Source organism: Tigriopus californicus, chromosome 3 (assembly GCF_007210705.1).
Source record: "Tigriopus californicus strain San Diego chromosome 3, Tcal_SD_v2.1, whole genome shotgun sequence".
NCBI lineage: Eukaryota > Metazoa > Arthropoda > Copepoda > Harpacticoida > Harpacticidae > Tigriopus > Tigriopus californicus.
The window spans coordinates 10,440,085-10,461,657 of NC_081442.1; the positions used below are offsets into that span (position 1 = coordinate 10,440,085).

At 43.6% G+C, this 21,573-nt stretch overlaps 4 protein-coding genes and 1 long non-coding RNA gene across 6 annotated transcripts in view; 2 read left to right on the top strand and 3 right to left on the bottom strand.

Annotated features, from left to right (window-relative positions):
- Window positions 1-21,573, bottom strand: part of LOC131878076 (serine/threonine-protein phosphatase 6 regulatory subunit 3-like) — a 31,206-nt gene that overhangs the window by 1,083 nt on the left and 8,550 nt on the right. Inside the window, exons 2-11 of the mRNA XM_059223980.1 lie at window positions 2,911-3,069; window positions 2,499-2,832; window positions 2,211-2,432; window positions 1,648-1,739; window positions 1,428-1,583; window positions 1,120-1,359; window positions 939-1,058; window positions 647-871; window positions 484-578; window positions 52-182 (exon numbers count right to left, since the gene is read on the bottom strand). Coding sequence (XP_059079963.1) covers window positions 52-182; window positions 484-578; window positions 647-871; window positions 939-1,058; window positions 1,120-1,359; window positions 1,428-1,583; window positions 1,648-1,739; window positions 2,211-2,432; window positions 2,499-2,832; window positions 2,911-3,069 — 1,774 coding nt within the window. The remainder of the gene's footprint in view (window positions 1-51; window positions 183-483; window positions 579-646; window positions 872-938; window positions 1,059-1,119; window positions 1,360-1,427; window positions 1,584-1,647; window positions 1,740-2,210; window positions 2,433-2,498; window positions 2,833-2,910; window positions 3,070-21,573) is intronic.
- LOC131878079 (serine/threonine-protein phosphatase 6 regulatory subunit 2-like) lies at window positions 2,925-5,585 on the bottom strand. The gene is made up of 3 exons (XM_059223982.1): window positions 5,027-5,585; window positions 3,775-4,048; window positions 2,925-3,078 (listed from the first exon to the last, which is right to left on the bottom strand). Exons 1-3 carry the CDS (start codon window positions 5,164-5,166, stop codon window positions 3,070-3,072), a joined length of 423 nt encoding a protein of 140 aa, XP_059079965.1. The 5' UTR covers window positions 5,167-5,585; the 3' UTR covers window positions 2,925-3,069.
- LOC131878077 (uncharacterized) lies at window positions 6,747-9,403 on the top strand. The gene is made up of 2 exons (XM_059223981.1): window positions 6,747-7,055; window positions 7,420-9,403. Exons 1-2 carry the CDS (start codon window positions 6,817-6,819, stop codon window positions 9,311-9,313), a joined length of 2,133 nt encoding a protein of 710 aa, XP_059079964.1. The 5' UTR covers window positions 6,747-6,816; the 3' UTR covers window positions 9,314-9,403.
- LOC131878073 (uncharacterized) lies at window positions 9,351-18,239 on the bottom strand. Of its 2 annotated transcripts, XM_059223974.1 has the most exons (6): window positions 17,384-18,239; window positions 16,632-16,802; window positions 15,392-15,700; window positions 12,995-13,205; window positions 10,793-12,927; window positions 9,351-10,720 (listed from the first exon to the last, which is right to left on the bottom strand). In XM_059223974.1, exons 1-6 carry the CDS (start codon window positions 18,222-18,224, stop codon window positions 9,810-9,812), a joined length of 4,578 nt encoding a protein of 1,525 aa, XP_059079957.1. In that variant the 5' UTR covers window positions 18,225-18,239; the 3' UTR covers window positions 9,351-9,809. The 2 variants fall into 2 exon arrangements, with proteins under 2 accessions (XP_059079957.1, XP_059079958.1); XM_059223975.1 differs by lacking the exon at window positions 15,392-15,700.
- LOC131878083 (uncharacterized) lies at window positions 17,772-18,320 on the top strand. The gene is made up of 2 exons (XR_009372950.1): window positions 17,772-17,908; window positions 18,105-18,320. It is a non-coding gene; the product is annotated as an uncharacterized LOC131878083 (long non-coding RNA).

The window sequence follows — 21,573 nt, forward strand, 5'->3', positions numbered from 1 at the left end:
CGCAAAGTCATTCAAATGGTGTGTCGGAGGTCTTTACGGGTCAACACTTACCAGACATTGGTGGAAGTTTTCCAACTCTCTGATTACAGACGGCATCAAACATTTCTTTGGCACTGTCGTCTCCAGTGTCATCATCCAAACCAAAACTGATATTGGAGATATTCTTAGCGTTAGCCAAGGCACTGAAAATAAGATACAATGTTATTTGTTTTACAACACTTGTATTCATTTCAAATTTGTTTTCCAGCATTTGCATTTATCAAAATGTTTTTGACCAAGATTTTTGGGGGAACCAAGATTCAATAGAAGTGGTTTGAAAACGTTAAAAGAAGTCATAGAAAACGCGAATATTTTTGACAAAGATGGCCTCAAAAAGGCTTTAGTACTTTTCATTCCGACCACCATATTATGTTAGCAAAGTCATTACAAGAACCTTGAAATAAGTCAATGGCGCAATCTTGGCTGACACACAAGATACATTACCTTGGATCTGAGTCGTTATTAAACTCTTCGTTATTGATTCCGAAAGAGTCGAAAAAATGTTCGGACATCTCTTGCATCTGATAGTTTGAAAAATTCTGAAAATGAACCAAAACGTCTCACTAAGATGTGCTCCAACACTATTTGTGCAATTTCAAGATCCTACTGCTTGTTGAGCGTTATCTTGGGCAAATTGCATGTCCTTGAACCCGTCCTCGTCCAAGCTGTTCATGGAGTTGCTGTAGTTGTAGCGATGGACAATCTTGTTCTTCTCGTTGAATTCCACCAATTTCTCCTTCACGAAAGAGTCCCAATTGCTCGAGGTAGCTTCGCAAGAATTCATCACATTCCGGATGAATTCGCTACATTCACTCTTGTCCAGAAGTTCAACCTATCAACCGAATCCAGCCTTATTCGCGGTCCAATCAGAAAGGTCTTATCAATCATTAATCCCTCACCAAAGAGTTGGCAATTGTGAGCAGATGACCCATATAGGCTTGTTTTCTCCTGGCTTCGTCCTCCGCGTTCATTTCGAACCCTTTCAGGATCTTCTCCACCAAATGGCATTGAGCAATTAACTGCAACCAAAATCCATCGAGTCCACCGATATTGCAGCTCTAGTTCAAAGGTGTCACTTACATGATCAAGGAGAGGGTTCTCGTAGGGCTTGGCCGGGGATTCAGACTCGCCCGACGAATCCAGAGGCCCATCTTCTAATGGAACCGTAGTGTCCATGGTGTCTTCAGTCTCTTCCATCTTGGGGGCGGCAGGATCTTTCGCATCTTCTTCTTCGGGTGTCGTTTCGGGACCCGTATCCGGAGGAGTGTCTTCTTGTTTTGTCTCGATCTTCTCCTCGGTTTTGGATTTGTCAGGCGTTTCCTGTGAATGAAGTGATTGCAGGCTCCAGAAAACTAATTTCTCACGGGTCGAATGAAGATGACTCTTACCCGAGTGGGACTCTTGTCGGTTTTGGGTTGGCCGACAGTCTTGTTTTCGTCGGTGTGTTTTTGAATGGAAATAGGCTTGAAGCTGAACACTTTTTTGATGCATTGCTCCACGTGTGCATGCAGGAAATTGTTGAGGGAGTATTTAAAGAACAGATCCTATTATGGGGAAAGGACAAAATCATATTTGGTTTTGTCGAGTGGTTTATCAATATGAACTTACCAGAAGGATATCAACCGTTTTGCACTCGATCAATTTCAAATGAACGTCCTTGTAATTGGTCGCAATCAGGGCACTAACCAGTTTGGCAACACCTAAGATCAAACCATCGAAGTTATAGAATTTGCACGTACACAGCTTTTATCTAACAAGTCCTGCATTTCAGTTGCTCACCGCCATTTCACATTCTTTCATCATTTCGCTTATTATTCTGGTTAAAAAAGTAAGTAGAACTAAAAATATCTGTATTTTGACCCCGTTTTTCTAACTTTAGGTTGAATTTTCATGTGCACGTTTTTTTCCAACTTCAATTGCATTCCTTTAACAGCCCTAGTCATGAGACACGGGCCAAGTGGTATTAATATTCCTCTGTTTTTAAAAACATTCACCAAACGTTTTCAATATTTTTAGTGGTTACCGCACTTTTTTAAGCATAATCTATTTTCATATTAAAAAAAAAAGACACTGACAGAAATAGTTTTAGCATTCAATAAAAGGATCGTTCAAAGCCACTGCTAGCCTAACAATGAACTGCATACAAATGCATTTCACGCCACAATACTTACTTAGACGAGTGGCGCCCAACGGCGGGTCCAGAGGTCCTGCCGTGGTGTTCATGGCGTTTTTGGGCGGTGGATTGACAAGCAGATCCGTAAAGTCAGGTAACTTGGGCAGGATGGAGTTGATGGTTGCGACCAAGATGTGCTTTTGTCTGGCCGCTTCTTCCGGCGTCGTAACTTCACTATCCGGCACAGCCGTACCCGCATGATACGTCGCCGCAGAAAAACCTTCAAAAAGACCGCAAGCTTTTGAAATTATCGGTGAACCCACCCGTGCACATCCGTTTGGCTTACCTAAAGCCGTGGTGGACTCGGTCGACTTTGAATTTCGGGCCTTCAAGAGCGACAGAAGAATGGTGATTCCGTTGATGATAGAACTCTCACAATAGGCTTCCGTTTCCGGGTGGGGCGTGAACATGACCTCGAGTAGAAGGTCCACAGTGGCTGGATCTTCCAATGTCTGTAACAAGGGGTCTTCGACTTTCTCCGTGACCGTTTGATACTCTTCCTCGCGAGCCATGGGAAAAATGGCGATCAGGAGCTGAGAGGCATTATCGTGGGTATCGCGCGAAAACTTTGGATGGAGAAGCTCAATGATGGACTGCACCAATCGACTCTCGTCCAACCACTAGGATCACAACGTGATGAATGAATATACTAAGTACTAGGGACGGAATAAGAGGGAGTGGGTAAGAGATGGACTTACATTGAGGAGCATGGGTCGAACGGTGGTGTCATCCCCGCAAGTGACTAAGGTGAGAATCAAGTCTGAGATGGACGACGTGCCAATGTGACGCAAGAAGTCCTTCACCACGGGTTTAGTCTTCAAGAACTCGAACACTTTAAGGTAACCCACTTGGTAGTTTTACCAATCCTGTAATGTATTAGATGATTTATAATAGCTCCAAAAGAACGATTGTATTCAAGTCAACAAAGGAGACACGTATCTTCCAAATCATTACTTTGGTGTAATTAAATGTTGGCATTCATAATTTAGATATCAGGATACAAGGAGGATAGAGTACATACAAAACAAGGAGGTAGGATCCTGATGCAAAAGGGTAAAAGAATGCGATAAGCACATTCATTCTTATGGTTCGGGCATTTGTATATTTTGGGTTATTATTGATTTATCCCTATTTTGATTTGTATAATTATAGAGATTTCAAAGTGATATACCGTAACAACTAATCGATCAATAGCTTTAGGTTAAAAAATAAGATTTCTAAGCTGCAAACAAAAATAGTAAACAGAATGAAAAACGTCCTCAAGACTATTTCATACATTTTTTTATATCAAGTTTACAACTAAATTGTTCAATTGTACTTGATCCTGAATTAAATCATTCCTTTTAAGTTAGCCCACTTTATTTTGACCCACACAATCGCTTGGCGAGAATAATGTTAAGGAACAAGGCAGTAACAAAATTGATACAGAATTTAACTGCTATAAGAAGGTGTAAAAACCCTAAGAAGTCTACTTATAACGTAAGTATCTCACAATTCTTCACTCCGTATACTAGACCGTGATGGCTACGAATTGTTTTGAATTCAAGTCAATGCCAACTGACCTGATCGGATTTGCGGACGAGGAGTGCGGCAAAGGCTTTGCTGAAGAACGAGGACAGGAGCGGATTGAGCGGCGGAGGTTGATCGACGAACGTGTACAAATGCTGAAGCAGCGACTCCTCGGAGGCGATATGCAACGTCAATGCTTGATTCTCACAGGTCAGGATCTCAGACGCGATATTTGGCAACTTGAAGCGTTCCGACTCGTCCAAGGCCGCACTGGGTTCGAGCACCACCAAATTGATGAGCTCCTTCAGCATCGCTGGCTGGCATAAGCTATCAAATGAAAAACCATTAACCAATTCAAGAACAAACCGCCAAATTGTGACAAAACGTTGTTTTTTATTCAATTAAATTTCTCCATAATTCCCCAAGATGTCAAGCAGATTCATTCAGGACATGATGGTATGGCTGGCAAAGCATTTTTTTTTAATGCAGATATTGGGATAAAAGACAGTTATTGATTGCGACGAACGAGAATCCCGACATTTCCTCGCGTCTTGATCAGAAATGACTGGTCTGGTAAGGACTTTTAAGCAGTTTCACACATTCGCGAATTTCAATTTTGACTGAAATAGAGTTCTTGATAAAAATTCCCGATCAACCCTATATGAAAGAACTAGCCAGATCAGTCAACTGTAATTCGCTGGTCGATCAGATAAAATATGGATATAAATTTAAGTATAAAAAATGGGTTTTTTCGTCTTGAACTACTAAGGATTCCGGTAGGGAAGTGTGCAAACAAATGAAGTAATTGAATCTAGCAAGTGACTTAGTGAAATATAAGTATATCACCTCTCGGACGAATTTTCAAGTTATAACCATGTGAATTATGTTACTGAGATAGAAATAGATGTTTTAATTGCACTATCTTATCTGTTCAATCAAGAGACGTCTTTGGTTCAGGTTTATACCAGTTTAATGTTCAAGCGGTTCAGACGTGGAAACGAGTCTACATCATGAGTTCCCAACACTGACTAGGGCATTTCTGGTAGCTTCTTCTTTAAAGCATATGAATTCAATGGGTTTTTAACCGTTGAGTGCAACGTTTGCAATGTGAACGGATGACACATGTCCAATGTCATATAGTAGACACATTTTGAATGTCAGACAGAACCCCTCTTTGGCCTTCTCACATGTCCATGACAATCAATCTTCCATAGGCTAAATACTACAATTCATGTTGGCAGGCTATTACAAAATCAAAATTGACACTGTGTTCAAGTGTGATGACATAGAATAAGGTTAGCTTACAAATCGATGAGTTTCTTGTTCTGATTTTTGCATTCTTGAATGACGTCCTCTTGCTCGAGGATTTCGGGTAATCCCACGGATTCCTTCTCCAGCAAGCTCTCCAACTGAGACGAGCTCACCGAGTTACACTCCCAAAACATGATGGCGATGAGCCTCCGGTCCGGAATTAGGCGGAGGAGGAGGTGCAAAGCAAGGCCGGGCAATGAACGGAACAAGGGAACCCCCAAGGGACAAAGGAAGATGGAACAAGGGGGACGAGGATCCCACTGGCGGTGAGTACTCACACTCACTCACTCACTCAAGCACTCAACAGAGGACTAGCTAGTATCTAGATTGGCTTTAAAAAATATAGTAGTGGATGTCTGGTTGGTATATAAAAATGTAAGTCAGTGTGGCCGTCAGTGTGTTGGGCGGTATTTGGCGGCGGCAGACAAGTACGGTAAGGAGGAGGAGGAGGAGGAGGAGGAAGAGAAGGGCGGGTGGCTGGCTGGCTGAATGGACGTGACTCTGCAATCAGCTTGCCATTCAGCCAGCCAAGAGAAGGAGGTTGTGTGAGATACTGAGCAAGTGGAGCGGGAGAGAGGAGCTCAATATCACGCAACCTAATGTACATGGAAAGATTCCCGGAATTGTTCAATACTAAGGAGAGTCGGGGGGATGGTGATATCATTTGAACGAAGCCTTTAAATTGTAAATGCGTTTATGTAGGGACATAGTGTGAAGTGAAGCATTGGGTGATCTTGAGTAAAACTTGCATCTGGAGACCAGGGTTGTCAAGCTCTGGCCACTAGAATGGCGTAACCACAGCTATTGGAGAGACAACATCGCCATGAGGATTTACGAGTCACTCTGTCATATGAGAGTGCTGATAGTGGGTGAGGGGAAAACTTATGCTCTTGTTTCACGATGGCAAGAGAAGGCGGTGACTAGTAAGTGGGACGGTTGAAAAGTGCTTTAAACCACGATCAGGAGCATCAGGAGGCCCTTTCGTTTTCTAATTATACATTAGATGATTTGACGTCCCAGAACTGCTGGATGGAATATGATGGGACTGAACTCTTTTCAGTGGTAAAAGAGGTCATCAATCAGCGACGGGAGTTGACAATTGCTGTGTTCAATCTGGCCCATCCACTCTACTGCAATAACCAAGATTTTCATCACTTATCTCTACCTACCTGTCTTTGTACTCTCTGTAAATCACCTCTTCCCTTTGTTCATGTGCACTGAACCAAGTCTAGTCATCTCTGCTGTGATATCACTAGTCGAATGTTTTATTGTTTTAGCCATTTTAGTTTCTTCTTTTATCTATTTTTATCCATATTTGTATAAGTTGTTTACATACACAATTTTCTTATTTTACGAGTTGACATGACCGAGAGTCACAATAAAATATTTAATTCTTCAAATATAGCTACATAATGCGACAATGCGTACTCGTTCGCCAAATACCAATATCAGAACACAAAATTTTCAGTGCTGAACACTCCACCACGTCTAACCTTTGACATTTTTCTGTCTCTTGGGCTCAATCCTCCAAGTGTGTGATCAAAGGCGCAAAGCTGTAAATAGAGCGCAACATATGGAGAGCCTGCATCAATCTGCATTGTGTGAAACTAGCAACTAGAACCTACTAGCCCTTCTTCTCCTTCTGATGCAGCCTCGATTTTTGAAACCCGGACCTCGTGTGTTTTGAGGCTCCTCTTGACTCCTGACCCCATCCAAATCGAGGTTACAAATCGAAGAGCCTGAGTGGTTCCCAAATCTGCAGTGCTCTCTTTAAGGCCGGCTTCATGGCCAATTCGTCCGGATTGAAGCGATCTCGTGTGGATCCGGCGGGAGCCTCGTCCTCGTCGTCCACGGGCGCCAAACGCTTGCGCTTGAACTCGCAGGGCGATTCTGATAGGTCGAGCTTGTCGTTTAAGGACGCCTTTCGCCACGCCTTCCACACGGTCATGGATACGCTGTGGGGTCGAGCTAAACCAAATCCCATGGGAACAACTGGTACCATGACCCATCGCCATAATCCAGAGTAAGTGTGATTAGGCAAAGATGACTCAGTCAGTCCATCAATTGTTATGAATTGTTCTAATCTGATCCCAACCCTATTTTTGGGATGGACCAGAATATTGCTTCGGGAGTATTTGTAAGATCCTCTTTAATATATTTTTACCCATTGAAGCCCATTTTTGGACCGATTAAAACCGTAGTGAATGTAGACTTTTGGATTGTCAAAACGCCTTTTAATCAGTGGTGATTCGAATGAAAAGATTTTTGTCCGTCTCTTTATGTTTCATTCTGGAAGTTGAAGGGGGGTCAGCTCGCTGTAGAATCGATTTATTGTACGTCGTAGGTTTCAAAGCCTTGCTCAATAGGCAACCTGCGTTGTTTTCTAGGATTGAAATGACTTATGATTCACGAATGATCAAACGAACTTCAAGCAGTGGAACCCAAACCCCGGCCGTCTCAAGTTCATCAAGCACGACTTCAAAATCGGGATCCGCCCAGAGCTCGTTAGCCACCAAATTGTCCAAATCCACATCCAACCCGGATGTGTTAATTTTGGGCGAATCTCTAGGCACTGGATCTAAGAACGAATTGAATAGGAAACCCAAAAGTCGTGATATGGAGAAGAAGAAAAATCGGCCAATCCCCGAGGTGATCGATTTGGAACCCCAAACCGATCGGGACGCATTCCGTTCATTTAGTTTCGAAGCCACGGGCACGCCTCATATTTTTTCCAAAGCTGATAGAGCGAAGAAAAATGAGCCCTTAAATATTCTGAGTCGTCTAAGAGCCAAGCATCCTGCTGCTTGCGTAGCCCGAGATTTCTCTCGACCCCCAAAGATCAAGCATTGCACTATTAAACGCTTGGGCATTCAAAGTCCAGTGTCTCGTTATTCAAGCCCTATGTCCAAGAACAAGCGATTGGTATTACGCCAACAAGCCGAGGATCAATGCGTCGATTTGACGAGCAAGGATCGTTATGCCCAGTTCCTAAAGTCATTCCAAAAAGATGATTCGGGCACATCTTTCCGCCGAACTCCTGGTTTAAATCTCTTTGGAACGTCTCCGTTCTTTCACCGACGATCGGAGACTATTTTAAGTCGAGGTGCGGTTGATGTGAATACTCAATCGCCTGAGACGAGTCGACAAATGAAGGCCTCGTTCAAGGACAAGTTCTTGACCCCTGCCACCCAGCCTGAAGTGATCAATCTCGTGGAGGAGGAAGAAGAAGAAAACTCGAGTAACTCGTTTCAAAGACCAGTCACCAAAGGTCCGGATGATGATATCCGCGAGATCCTTGAGAAATATGCGACCAGTCCAGACTTAAAGCAGGCTCCGGAGCCCCGAATTCCGAGAGTGAACACCCTTGAAGCCGATTTGAAATTGAAACCGATCACGAAAGACGATTTCTTGGAGCGAATCCAGAGCCAATATAGCGCAAATGCACGAGAGAGAGAGCGTCGGATGGTTCAGGCCCAAACTCGGTTGGAACATGCGCAGGTTCGTACTAAAAAATTGGAAGACGCCTTAGCTCAACGGATGAAGAAGACGCTGGAGATCACCGAAGTGCCAATTGAGGAAGTTCAAGACGAGGAGGAGGAAGAAGAATTGCCCGAAATCACCACTGAAATGGAAACGGTCATCAACAATGCTTGCTCCTCGAGAGGACAAGCTTTAATTGACCGCTTCAACATCGCCATCACAAGAAAAGACGTGGACACACTCAAGGGTCTTAATTGGCTCAACGATGAAGTCATCAACTTCTATATGCAGCTTATCTGCGAACGGTCCAAAACTACGGACAATTGGCCCAATGTCCATGCCTTCAATACGTTCTTCTATCCCAAAATCGTTCAATCTGGACACGCGCCGGTGAAGAGATGGACCAAGAAAGTGGACATTTTCAGTTTTGACTTGCTCTTAATTCCCGTTCATCTTGGTATGCATTGGTGCTTGGCCGTCGTGGATCTGAGAAAACCAGGAGTGTACTACTATGACAGTATGTTGGGTGAAAATAAGCGATGTCTCAAAGCCGTTTTGCAGTACTTGGAAGACGAACACCGGGACAAGAAAAAAAGCGAATACGACACGTCCAACTTTGAAGCGATTTGCGTCAAGGATATCCCGCAACAAATGAACGGATCTGATTGTGGAATGTTTGCGTGCAAATTTGCCGAATATCTCTCCAGGAATTCGAAGATCACTTTTGACCAACAGGATATGCCGTATTTTCGCAAGAGGATGATATATGAAATTGTCTCCGGAATTCTCCTTCATCCCTGAGCAACAAAGTAACAAACAAAGAAAATCCTAATGGAAATCATGTATTGAGAGATGTATTTATTCGCAAGAAATCCCCGGGCCTTACCCAAATTTAAGGTTTGTTTGCTGTAAAAATTCATAAACGGAAAACGTAAGGGAATATACGACACTTGTACGTAGTAAAAGATGCATAGGTATTTTTGAGGGAATAATGGGAATCCCAATCATTATGTGTACAGTATTGAGGCGATATGGCAGAAGACGATAGATTCTTTTTCATTGTACATGGGCACGAACATGGACGCTTCATTTCAACTGGATTCAACTGTTGTGGCACTGGCGCAATTTGTAGCGCACACTTTTTAAGAGTCCTGTCTCACTTGATTTTGTAGCACCCTGCAATTTGCTTGTTATGGGATGGAGTGACCTTAAAGCTTTCTTCTAAAAGGGGAAAAATTATCACTCAGCGTGGCACGCGGCATGTGCCTTCGAAAATGCCTGGAAATTTGTGGTGGCTTCAACCCAAGAGGGCTGCGTAGGGGTTGAACCCATGGCCAGGGTTCAAGGTGGGCGCGGCTTGAATAGTCCTCGTGACGTATTCTGTGATTTGAGTTGTTACCATGGTAGTGGAAGTGAGACGAGTGACCGTGGGCACGTTGCGGAAAGTGATTTTCACTTCTTTGGTGACCGTGCTGGGAATCACGGTATCTTTGACTACGGCGTCACTTGTCACCTGGAATGAAGGCTGAAGACCCAGAGCTGCGGCGGGGTTGAAAGGATTGCCAAAAGCCAGTCCAGGGTTTGTTGGCAAACTAGGGTTAGGGCCTGCGGTGCGGAGCTCTGGCTGGTACTCAGTGACGGTGGTGACTCCAATAGCCGAGGTGATGGTTGTCTCCATCTTCTTGTTCCCAAACATGAGTGGCACGGTCTTGGTCGTGAACAGGGTCTCAGTCCGGATGACCGGTTTGCTGGCAACCACTTGTCCACCTTGATTCTGGGCTTGATTCGGCGCGTGGTTCTGGCTGGGATTAATACCGCCCAATGCCAAGTTGGGAAGGCCGCCTAGTCCTCCAAAGGGGTTTTGAAGGTATTGAAGAAGAGCCAAGTGCCTGATCTGTTCAGGACTGAAAGCGGATAATGGATTGAAAGCAGGCAATGAGGGCGTGTTCTGTGACTTTTGCCCGAGAAGACCAGCCAAGCTAAAGGGATTCAACGACGAAGGTTGCTGACCAAAGCTAGGTTGCAGCGTCGGAGTGTCCTTGCTCTTCAAATTCACGATACCAGGATTGTGTTGCTTCTCCATGGAGTCGACGGGGTCGAATTTGGAACCAATGAGGGCCAAATCATCAGTGAAGCCGGGCGGAGGTCTCACTCGGATCTCGTGGGGTCCGTCTGAGAATTCGTCTTGCTCGCTAAATTCCAGCTCCCCTACGAATAAATAGGAGTTGACGGTTGTTCATCAATCAAAGAGCAAAATTGACAGATTCTGAAGTAACTTACCTGGCAAAAGCTGCTCTCTTTTTTCGGAGCCAGCCTCATCGAGAACATTGCTGAAATCAGTGAAGGCCTTGGTTGGGATGAATTCGTACGAGTCCATGGGTGGGATGGTCTTTACAGCCTCGACTAATCTGGTGACATAATAGGATTGTGTGAGGGTGTGTAACTTGGTTTGTCCATTGACAACGATGGGCAGCAAAGAAGTCTTGAGCATCAATTCCTTGGTGCTAAAAGTTTCGGTCACGGTCTTCAAAGGAGGCGTGCCACCAGATGAGGAAGCCAAGTGCACCGCCGGTAGAGTTTCAATACTGGAGGAAATCTCGTAAGGGTGGAAGTCTGGAAGGGACGAGGTCAAGATGTTCTCCGGGGCAGGAATAGTCTCAGTTTGAAACAAGGGACTCGAAGTCTTGTAATCTGGTTCCTCTGTTTTGGAAGGCTTGATGTCGCTGGTGAAGGTCCTGGTAACAGTGATGAAGCGCGTGCTCATACCCTCCTCAAAATTGAAGGAATAAGGGGATCTAATTGTGGCCACCTCCAAGAAAGCTGACGAACTGAGGGTCTCAGGGTAAACAGTTGTTGCATCCAAAGTGGTCTGAAGATCCTCATCCTTGACAGAGCTGGATCCAAGATCTTGAAGAGTGGTTTCATCTTCAAGCGACTCTTCCGAATCCTCCAAATCAGCCTCTTTGTTGGCCTCTTCTTGCTCTTCGACTGTCAGAATGCCCTTCGATTTCCCACCCTTATTAAGGATTTTCTGAAGAAGCGATTGTCTTAAATCTGGCCTACTGAATCGATTGAACTTCTTAAACTCGACTTTGGCACCTGTTGACGAAGTGTCTTCCTCCTCATCCTCTTCCTCCTCACTATCATCGCCATAGTTACTTGATGAGGTAGAACTGCCAAGACGAGGTCGAGAGAGCTTGGATGAGCCGTAAGAACCTTTTCCACGCTTGGAGATGAAGGTTGGAGCTGGTGAGGAGGGAGTAGTATTAGGCTTACGTCTGGCGGCAGAGATCCGATTTCTGAACCGGTTAACTTTTCTTCGGCCACCCAGCCTCACATTCTCAACGGTAGTTTCCTGGTAAGCACTTGGCGAGGCTTCCAAGTCCTTTTCTCGGGGAGTGGTGGTTTCCACCTCCTTCGTGTGAGCCCGATTTCTGTATGATCCTCGAGAACGGTCCCGGATTCGATCCTTAAATCCGCGGTTACTATTTTGAACTCGAGTGCGGACGGATTGGCTGGGCTTGATGATTTCGACCTCTTCGTCATCTTCTTCGGTGTCCTTATTTCCATAAGAGCTCTCGGAATTGCTAGAAAACCGTTGTCGCTCCTTCCTTGCTCCGGATTGAAGTCCTCTCACATTTGAGCTCGTTGGCAAACGGCCTGACAGCGGTTGGACACTTCCTCGTCCAAATGATGAGTCCCGTCGGTTGTCTTCTTGTTTGAGGCTCTTCTTGAACTGAGCATATCGAGATTTGAGTCTCTCCTTAAAATCGCTCACGGCAGAGTTTTTCCGGATAGCAACCGGGTGGGTGTAACCTCCGATAGGATTGGCATTGGATGAAATAACTTCCACGGATCCAACGCCCTCTCCCGACGACTTGGCATCCTCTTGATTACTAGACTTGGGTTCTTCCTCTTGTTTTGGTTCTTCCACATAATCATCGTCTAACTGGTATTCATCTTGGGTTGGAACATTGACCCCAAACGAAGGCTTCTCTGTCACATGAAGAACAGTGCCAAAGTTGGCCACCGGAGTAGCCTTTATTTCATCCTCGAATATCTTGGAAGTGCTCTGGACCACTTGGGCATACTGTCCATCGTCCATGTAAGTTCCGAAGACTCGCGTCGAATGGACCGTAGTGACACCATGGGCAATGAGGGTTCCTCCAGTCTGGGTCACTAATCCCACGTGGCTATCGCCTTCAATGAAATCCGAGTAGAGTGTGGTCGAGGCCACTTGGGTCACAGTTGGAGCGGCTTGTTGGGTTTTGGTGAACACGTGGAAGTCATCTTCAATAATACCCACTGCAGGCTCGATCGAGGCTTTATCAAATGTGGGAGCGTCGCTGGCGCCATCAACTTCAACCACTCCATTGGAAAGGGTCGTCACTCCTTCATGTTGAGTATCAGTCTCCCTTGAAATTGATGGATGGCATTAGTCAGTCACTATCTAAAGATACTTGAACATCAAACAATACTCACTTAATAACAGAACTGGGTCGGATGAATGCCTTGAGATTCTCCTTAATGGCATTGGATCCACTTTCGGGCGTGGAAGGGGCTAGTCTGGGGAATTTGGGGCGCTCGAACTTGTTGAAGAGCTCCTCCAAGCCAAAACTGGGTCTTTCATCGAAAGGCGATGTCGTGATCACTTCCGATGAAGTCACCTTTGGAACCGAATTCGAAGGATCGGCTGCAAAGATAGGACATTTGTGTCAATTGGGGACTGAGAACAGGTGCCAACAGATCCAAATGCAAGGATTGGTCAATATCAAATTGGATCAAATGCATAGCACGACAACCAAATGTCGCTTACCGTCACAATAGAATGACGATATGAGACACACAACATGCGGAAACCACATCCTGAGCCCGACTAATCCGATCAGAGACTCCTCGGAGTAACCCACATACAAAGACACTATCAAAGTTTCAAATACTTTCGCGTCGACATCATTGTCCTATACCATCAAACAACCCGTTAAACACCCCTGAAGTCAAGGTTTCGTCAAACCTGTTGACGTTTGCCAATCAGATCGTCTAGTTTGACGGTAGTTTCTTTACTTTCTTTGCTGACAAGTCAATCTAGATTTGTTTGTGTGATCAAGCAATCTAGGCGTGAACAAAAGTGCTTCTTGATCACGGAATTGGAGTTTTCCACTGATGAGCAACTTTCAAAAGAGTCACTGACATGGCCATGAGTGATTGTAAAGTCAAGACAACTACACAAAACCCGGGTCACGGTCCAAAAAACACGACACAACCCCCGTGTATAATATCATTCGATGACAATCACACGTATGAAAAAATGGAGAGCTCTTCATCAAGCGAGATAGGATCTTCAAATGAAAACGAATCTGGATATGTTCACATCTCTTAACGGGAACCCAGAGGCATTTCCTCACGCAAAAATGAACGTGATTTGACGCATGAGAACTCTGGGATTCTACTGTATCAATCAAACTATGTCGCTTTCTTTTTATTATAATAGAGCTTTTACACGCACGGCATTCATCTCTCCAAAATGGATCGTCTGAGGATTAGCCAAAACAAACCGAATCGTAAATAAAATCATAACCAAAGTTGGCAAGTGCAATGACAAAAAGCGCTTAGAACGATTACTAGGTCTCAATCTAGCATACTGATTAGGATGCAGGTCTGCAAAAAAATATTTGGCCCTTCGCCAAAACACATATTTCAATACCGTCAGTCGACTCACATTTTTTTGCTTCCCTGTGTGTCTAATCCGATTTGATTTTAGCCGATGTTTTGGGAGTCAAAACAAATGCAACTCCTCCAATGCTTGTCAATGCAATGGTTGTCTTTAAAAAAATCAAATCTATTCTCCGTGGATCGTTGTTTTCTTTTGAATCAGAGATGTGCCAAGTTGGTCAATGTGTCTTAGTGTGTGTGAAACAATGTGAGGAAGAAATTTCCCGTGTCGTCACGTAATTGTCAGCTTGCCTCCTTCCTTCTTCAGCGTCGCGAATTTCTCCCAGGGTTGAGCCAACCAAGCCAATAACAACACTGATGTTGCTCCAATCACAAATTATCATCATTTTCAAGCGAGATGTTCCCTTTGGGAATCTAATTAAACCTGCTGGAACATGCTGAATCAGAAACTAAGCCCATGCGGTACCTTAAAAGTTAATTGAAATATAAAGAATGAATTTCAGAAATTGCGCTTTTCAAGATATTTTTGGTACTTGGAATGACCCATCCCACCAAGCTAATAGCCTTGAATCCCACCCACATCTTATATACTCCAACGAATCTTTGATGTTGTTAAAAGTTTGTCTAGGTATGCATGCATGAGTAAAACCAAAAGAAGCATTTGAGTTGGCCATAGCTTCTCGTTTATCATAAATGTCATGGATATTTGAACCATCCCTTTTGCCCCATAAAGGTCATACATTACCCATTAAGAAACAGATGTTTAATCGAAATCCGGTCAAGAGCTCTGCGAAAAAAAAAACTGAAGTATCGCTTGCTTTAGGCCACGGATCCGTTGGATTCTCAAGAGCTAACACGTTTTTGGATCTCTATTCAGTATCCACTCTCAGGCCATTTGTTCAAGGAATAAACTTTTATGAAGAGCAGTGTTTCAATGTTCAGAACTTTTTCCATGACCTTGTAACCAAGTGTGTGCATGCTATTTCGATTGTTGGCAAACACCACCGTCATTACTTGGTTCGTTTTTTCCAATGAAGTCAAAAAAGGCAAAAGAGCAGGACATTTTCCTAAATGTTAAAACGTCGTGAGACGTGCGAATTCGTCCAAATTTTGTCACTTATTGTTTACCATTTGACGAGGCAGTCTTTGAGAAGGATTTGGAAGCTGGGAAGTCAAAGAATGCGGTCAAATGTAGTGAGTACCCACCTGTCGATAGAACCCGTGTGAGTCGCTCTAATGCCTCAGATGTTGAGGTCTGTATTGAGGCTAAAGTCGTGGTTATTATCCTGGAAGTAGCCTCGACAGCTGTTGTCTGAGGGGTAAAAACAATCACCGTGTTTCCCACCGTGGTGACAAAGTCCAGAAAACCAGTCACAGTCTTGGTTACCAAGCTATTGAGTGTCTTTGAGTCTTGGAAGGGTTGTCCAAACACTGAGTCCAACCCACCAAAGATCCTGGTGGGATGGACTACAGGCGTGTCGTCCACTTCTACGGAGGATTGAAACGTGGCCGAGGCTAGAATGAACGGGGGATCAAACACTACTTTTAGGGGAGTTTAAACCGGTGGCGAAAGGAAGAAGGAGGAAAAATGGATGCCTTTAGGGTTGACGGTTTTGGATTGGTTGGTGGCTTTTGCAAAATCCCAAAATGATGCCAAAAAGGACAGCGATAGGAAGACGATGGAAGTGCAGCAAAATAACATCCAAGTCATCGACAAGAGAGAAATCGATCAAAAAGAACTTTTGCGAGTATGAGCGGATTGCAAAGGAACGAGGAAGTACGAACACTTTGAGTTAAAAGTCGGTACAAACTCGATTGACGTGTTCAATGAAGCTCAAAAAATGTGTCTTCTTCGTGCAGACAAGGAGTGATCAGAAGATAAACTAATCAAGGAGACTGTGCTCATGCTCAGCAATACAGCTATACAACAAATGATTTTGCAATTCATTCTTGCCAGGGAGGATTGAAATACAATTACGTTCATTTCAAGCAATGTTGCCACAAGCTGTGAACATTGTGTCACAGAGAACAATAGCGAGAGTGTTAGTCATGTAGTGTTTAGTTTTAAGCGACAATTTACATTTTTGATAAACTTCATTTCAACCAATGACTAAAAGTGGAGTATTTCTCTTAAACAGATAAATTAAACTTTGAGAAAAAAGCACATTAAATACATATTTCGTATAAAAGGTATCCTAGAAATGTAGTATAGGATTGGCAAATAAAAGTCACAAAGAAGTACATGAACAACATCTCTACTGTTCTCTTTGCATTAATGCTTGATGCGATTCTCATGGATCACGTTGTAAGTACTCCTTTCTCAAGGAGCCAACAGAAATTCACTGTTAGAGGAGTGATTTTTATCTCTGCTTATTGGAAGTTGCCCGGCTTGGAAGTTACTTACTTAATGACCTATTCTCGTGTCCAACAGTAAATGTTTGCCTACCCTCTCGTCCAACAGTAAATGTATGCAGTGAGGGTTGATAGTTGGAAGCTCGGGGGGTTCGGGGGGAGGCCGAGGATGACGGAGGGGTCAGGGAGGAATCAGATGCTGTGCCATATATCACTACTAGATCTTCATCATCCCCTTGGGCATGAACTGAGGTAACAGCTAGACCTGAAAACATATTAGTACATCAATATATCTTCAATGGTTATGACAAGTGTCAAGACAAAAAACATTGTTACATTTTGAATCAGAGCGTAAGCACAAATTCGGGGACTTTCAATGACAGATGGAAGGATTATAAGGTGGAAAGATAGTAGAGATAGAATAGGAAGATTGTTTTGCAGATTTGCTGGGTTACAGTAAGTAGAAGAAGTGTCGGTTTAGACATGCACCCTGATTCTGAAGCCGAGTTGGCTATATATTTTTTCAAGGATTGGATAAAAATATCAAGCGGCCTTGTTAAATCTTTTATCTTTCCGCGTTTTTAGAGTTTGCAGAAAATGCATCCCGCATCCCCCATCCTGCATCCCCGCCAAAAGAACAAAGGCACGGCTAGCAAAGAGAATCCATCTGAACGTCTTCAGCATAATCTGGTATCCCAAGACGATTTAGCGCCACTGAACGACAAGACCGAAAAGACTCCAAAAAGACCTTGACAACCAACCCTACCAGCTTCCTTGCAAATAAATGTGAATGTGCCTACTAACTAACGTTGATGCCAAATTCGCATCAATGCCATTGACACGCACCTGAGACGCTTTGGATGATGCTCTTTGTCACGGTACTCGACCACTCAATCACCAAGGTCTTCGTAACGAGCGATGTTTCCACCAAAGTAGAGAAGGTTTCGTTTTGAGGATGCTCTGGAACGGTCAATTGATCCTCCACGACTTCCTCAGCCCCGTTGTTTTCATTTAAACCGGTTCCGGTTGTCGTTGGTTGCTCAACTTGTGTGGACGAGTCAGTTGGTTGTGAGCCGATTTCTTCCGTTGTGCTCATCAGTGTCTCAAATGTGGTGGTTCCGTACTCAGTCTCCTCAAAATCCTCTTCTAAGACAACTAATCTTCCGTCGTTGGTGAGAAATGTCTTCTTTCCTTCCTTGAGATCCGAGACCTTGTGAAGTTTTCCCTCAAAGTCAATGTAAAGATCAGGATCAGAATCGTGGATAATCTTGTTCGGAATCGTTTGATTCTGCGTATTTTCTTCTAGCTTGTCCGAAAGATTCAGATCTTTACCCTGTCTGGGCTTGAGTGTGCTCACTGAGGGTAAATTGGGTAAGTGTGGGTCCTGAATGGCATTGGGACCGAACTTGTTTTGATAGAGCCAAAAGCCTAGGGCTCCAGTGGCGGCCAAAATTAGAAGAAGGAACATCACAGCCTTGAAGCTTGATCCAATCTGACAAAAACACCCCTTGGGACTCGGCCCTGGGCCATCGGATCCTTGTGATCCGGTCATCTGCTCCTTTTCCAGCTTTCGAAGGCGATCGATCTGTTGTCTTTGACGGAGTTCTTTCGAGATACTACGCGGCAGACTTGCGGATCTCTTGGGTCTTGAGCCACTTCGACGGGCCACCGAATTCCAACCATACATTTTGACACTTAATTCACGTTTCTAGTATTGTCACACTTTCATTATAGAAAATGTTATGTCTGGTTGCAGAGCTAAACACGAACTGATTTTTTCCCATTTCGTATTTCCATCGGATATCAGAGGTGGCTTAAGTGGCGTGCTTGAGCTCTTTTGGAAGACACGAGGAGGGTGGGTTAGACAACCTCTCTGTGCTGCTCAGTGTGTGACAATAGACGAATCATCATGGGAAATAATTGGAAGGCATTTCCAACTATCTAAGAGCAAAAGGCGGAGGCGATGGCAGGCGCCAATGCCGCTTTTTCCAGAGAGTGGACAACCTGTGACAACCTTACATCAAGATCTTTCAGTCGAAGTCCTCAAATTTAGGTGCCAGGCATAGCTAGATCACTCACAATTACTTTGATCTCTCTGATTGGATCCATTTAACTCTCTTGAGCGGTTCGTCGAACGAAGCTAATTTGAATAAAAAAATATTCGGAGGCATATTGGATATTGTGGCTCATTTTGAGTGGATAAACAAGAGTTTATGATTCAGTAAGCGTGTATTCCAATTAATAGGCCCGAAACCAATTATTGTGTCCAACAATCGAGGAAGATGTTTCACAGATGTTCTCACATTAATTTGCAAAATGAGACGGACTTCGTGGGACATTCTTTTCGCCGGCTTCGAAAAGCCAATACGGACATCGGGAAATAAATACGTAGAACTGATCCTCTTGAGGTTAATTAGTTCAGGATTCATACTGTCTATTCAATACTGTCATTAAACTATCATCCATGGAGAGATGAGTGTGCAGATCTAAAAACCATCATCCCAGCTTCGTAATGCGGAAGTGAGGGTATCAGGACACTTTGTTGAATCAACAGGGTTGAACTTTAATCTTTGAAGATTCATAATAATAAGACGAGATCAAGTCCTCCACCCCCCACAAACCATAATTGGGTCTGCTTGTAATGAGATTAGAAGGAAGCGGCACCGTTACGATTTGGCTTGAAATTGATGATAGCCGAAAATAAGGATTCCCAGGTGGATGAAATCTCGCCAAATCCACATCTTTAGGAACTAGGAATTCTCTGATCTGATCTGTTTTGAAACGCTTCATTCTCAACAATTTTATGCATTACGGCGAAACAAGTTGATGTACTGGTAACAAATTCCCTCTTAAGGTAATGTGGGGATGAGTCAAGGTATGTCAAATATTAAGATCAATTTCGTACATACGTAATAGGCTATACCAGAGCAACTAAAATATCACAGAGGAAATGTTTTTCTCTAAATCTGAATACCATTACAATCCAGCTCAAAGCGAAAAATGAAGCAGTGATTGGTTAGTTCCCAGTTCCAAAAAAACCTCCAAAATAAGACGATTTCACGGCATTTACCAACATTAAAAACATGTGCTAGAGCATATAGCAACTTTTTAAAGTGACACAACTGGATCAAGTAAGAGTTCGCAAGTCTTTCTTTCTTTGGTACTTTTCATAGTTGTACGAATCCAAAAGAAGCTGAGATCAAATGACTGCCAAACTTTTGCGAGACATACGCTGAATGTCTTGACTTAAAAGGTAACCACTTCATGATTATGACAGTGCTGAAAAGAGCGACCAATTCGAAGAGTGGAGCGAGCTAAAAATATTGGCGAACACCAAATTGCCATATTAACTTTGAAGGTTGGTTAGAGTCAAATCTTGAAATTCGTCAATATTCTCAAGGATGAGAAAAACTCCCACCAAAGTCAACAAGTTCTGCCAGGATTCTGTCTTCAGATATTCCAATCACGCTCAATATCTCCATAAACATTTCCAGCAATCAAGGCTCCTCCGACACATCCCTGGATTCCAATACCAAGCCAAGTGTGAAGACCCCTTTCAATTCTTTTAATGCATAGATTTCATCTACATTCAATAAAGGATTCATCCCCGGGTGTAATTACTAATTACTCCCAGATGTTAGTTAATTTCTTCTCCATTACAAATCCCCACGACCAACCAAGTGGCCAAGCTAGAACTGCCATTGTGTGCGAAACAGTTAAGTTCCGTGTGGTTACTATTTCCTCAAGATCATCATAAAAACCGACTTCTGATGGATGGAGGGGTCCAGGATGCATACCGCAAAGGGTGTCTTGAAAAGATGCAAAACTGAATGGCCACCCAGGGACGCCAAATGTACATTCCAGAAACAATATGTAAAGCTCTCATACATTTTGAAGGTTAAAGTTGAACGGAATTACGTGTCAAGGGGACACGGGAAAATTCCAATAACCTCCCCTAGGGGCTCGATTTCATTCTTGGCACTCGGGACATGGACGTGCATTTCAGAGACGGAATCTAAATAAAAATCAGTGCATTCATTCGCTGGGGATTGAATATTGGTCAAGCGAACCGAGACATGAGGAAACCACGATTCAGTTCCCACCCGAATCGAAGTAGAACTGTTCTTACGGCCACAATGCCAAAAAATGGAGCATATCCTCTATTTATGAATGATATATTGGCTGAGCATAATCCAGTTCGTTGGTTGGTCCTCAATAAAAAGAACAGTGTACGGTTCCACTTACTTTGACTAAAATGAGTAATTCATAATTCAAACATTCCTTGTCACAAAAGTGGAAAGGTTGTTCGTTACAATTCTAAAAATTCAAAGTAACCAATATTTTATGACTATTTTTACAACACACAGGCATACCTCTACATTCCTGTTAAATAAAACAGGCGTCTTCTCAAAATAGAGACGTGTAAAGTACCGGATCGGATTTCATATGTGTGAGCTAGTCAGGCTGCGCCACAATCGCAGCAAGAACTACCATGAGTTTAGGACATCCAGTGCTTCCAAATTTTCATTGATAAATTGTTCACCATCTTTGCAAATTGTTCGACAATTATTTTGAACCATTTAAGTCCAGCATTCATTTGCTAAAGATGACAATACATGGTAATTGANGCTCACTGAGGGTAAATTGGGTAAGTGTGGGTCCTGAATGGCATTGGGACCGAACTTGTTTTGATAGAGCCAAAAGCCTAGGGCTCCAGTGGCGGCCAAAATTAGAAGAAGGAACATCACAGCCTTGAAGCTTGATCCAATCTGACAAAAACACCCCTTGGGACTCGGCCCTGGGCCATCGGATCCTTGTGATCCGGTCATCTGCTCCTTTTCCAGCTTTCGAAGGCGATCGATCTGTTGTCTTTGACGGAGTTCTTTCGAGATACTACGCGGCAGACTTGCGGATCTCTTGGGTCTTGAGCCACTTCGACGGGCCACCGAATTCCAACCATACATTTTGACACTTAATTCACGTTTCTAGTATTGTCACACTTTCATTATAGAAAATGTTATGTCTGGTTGCAGAGC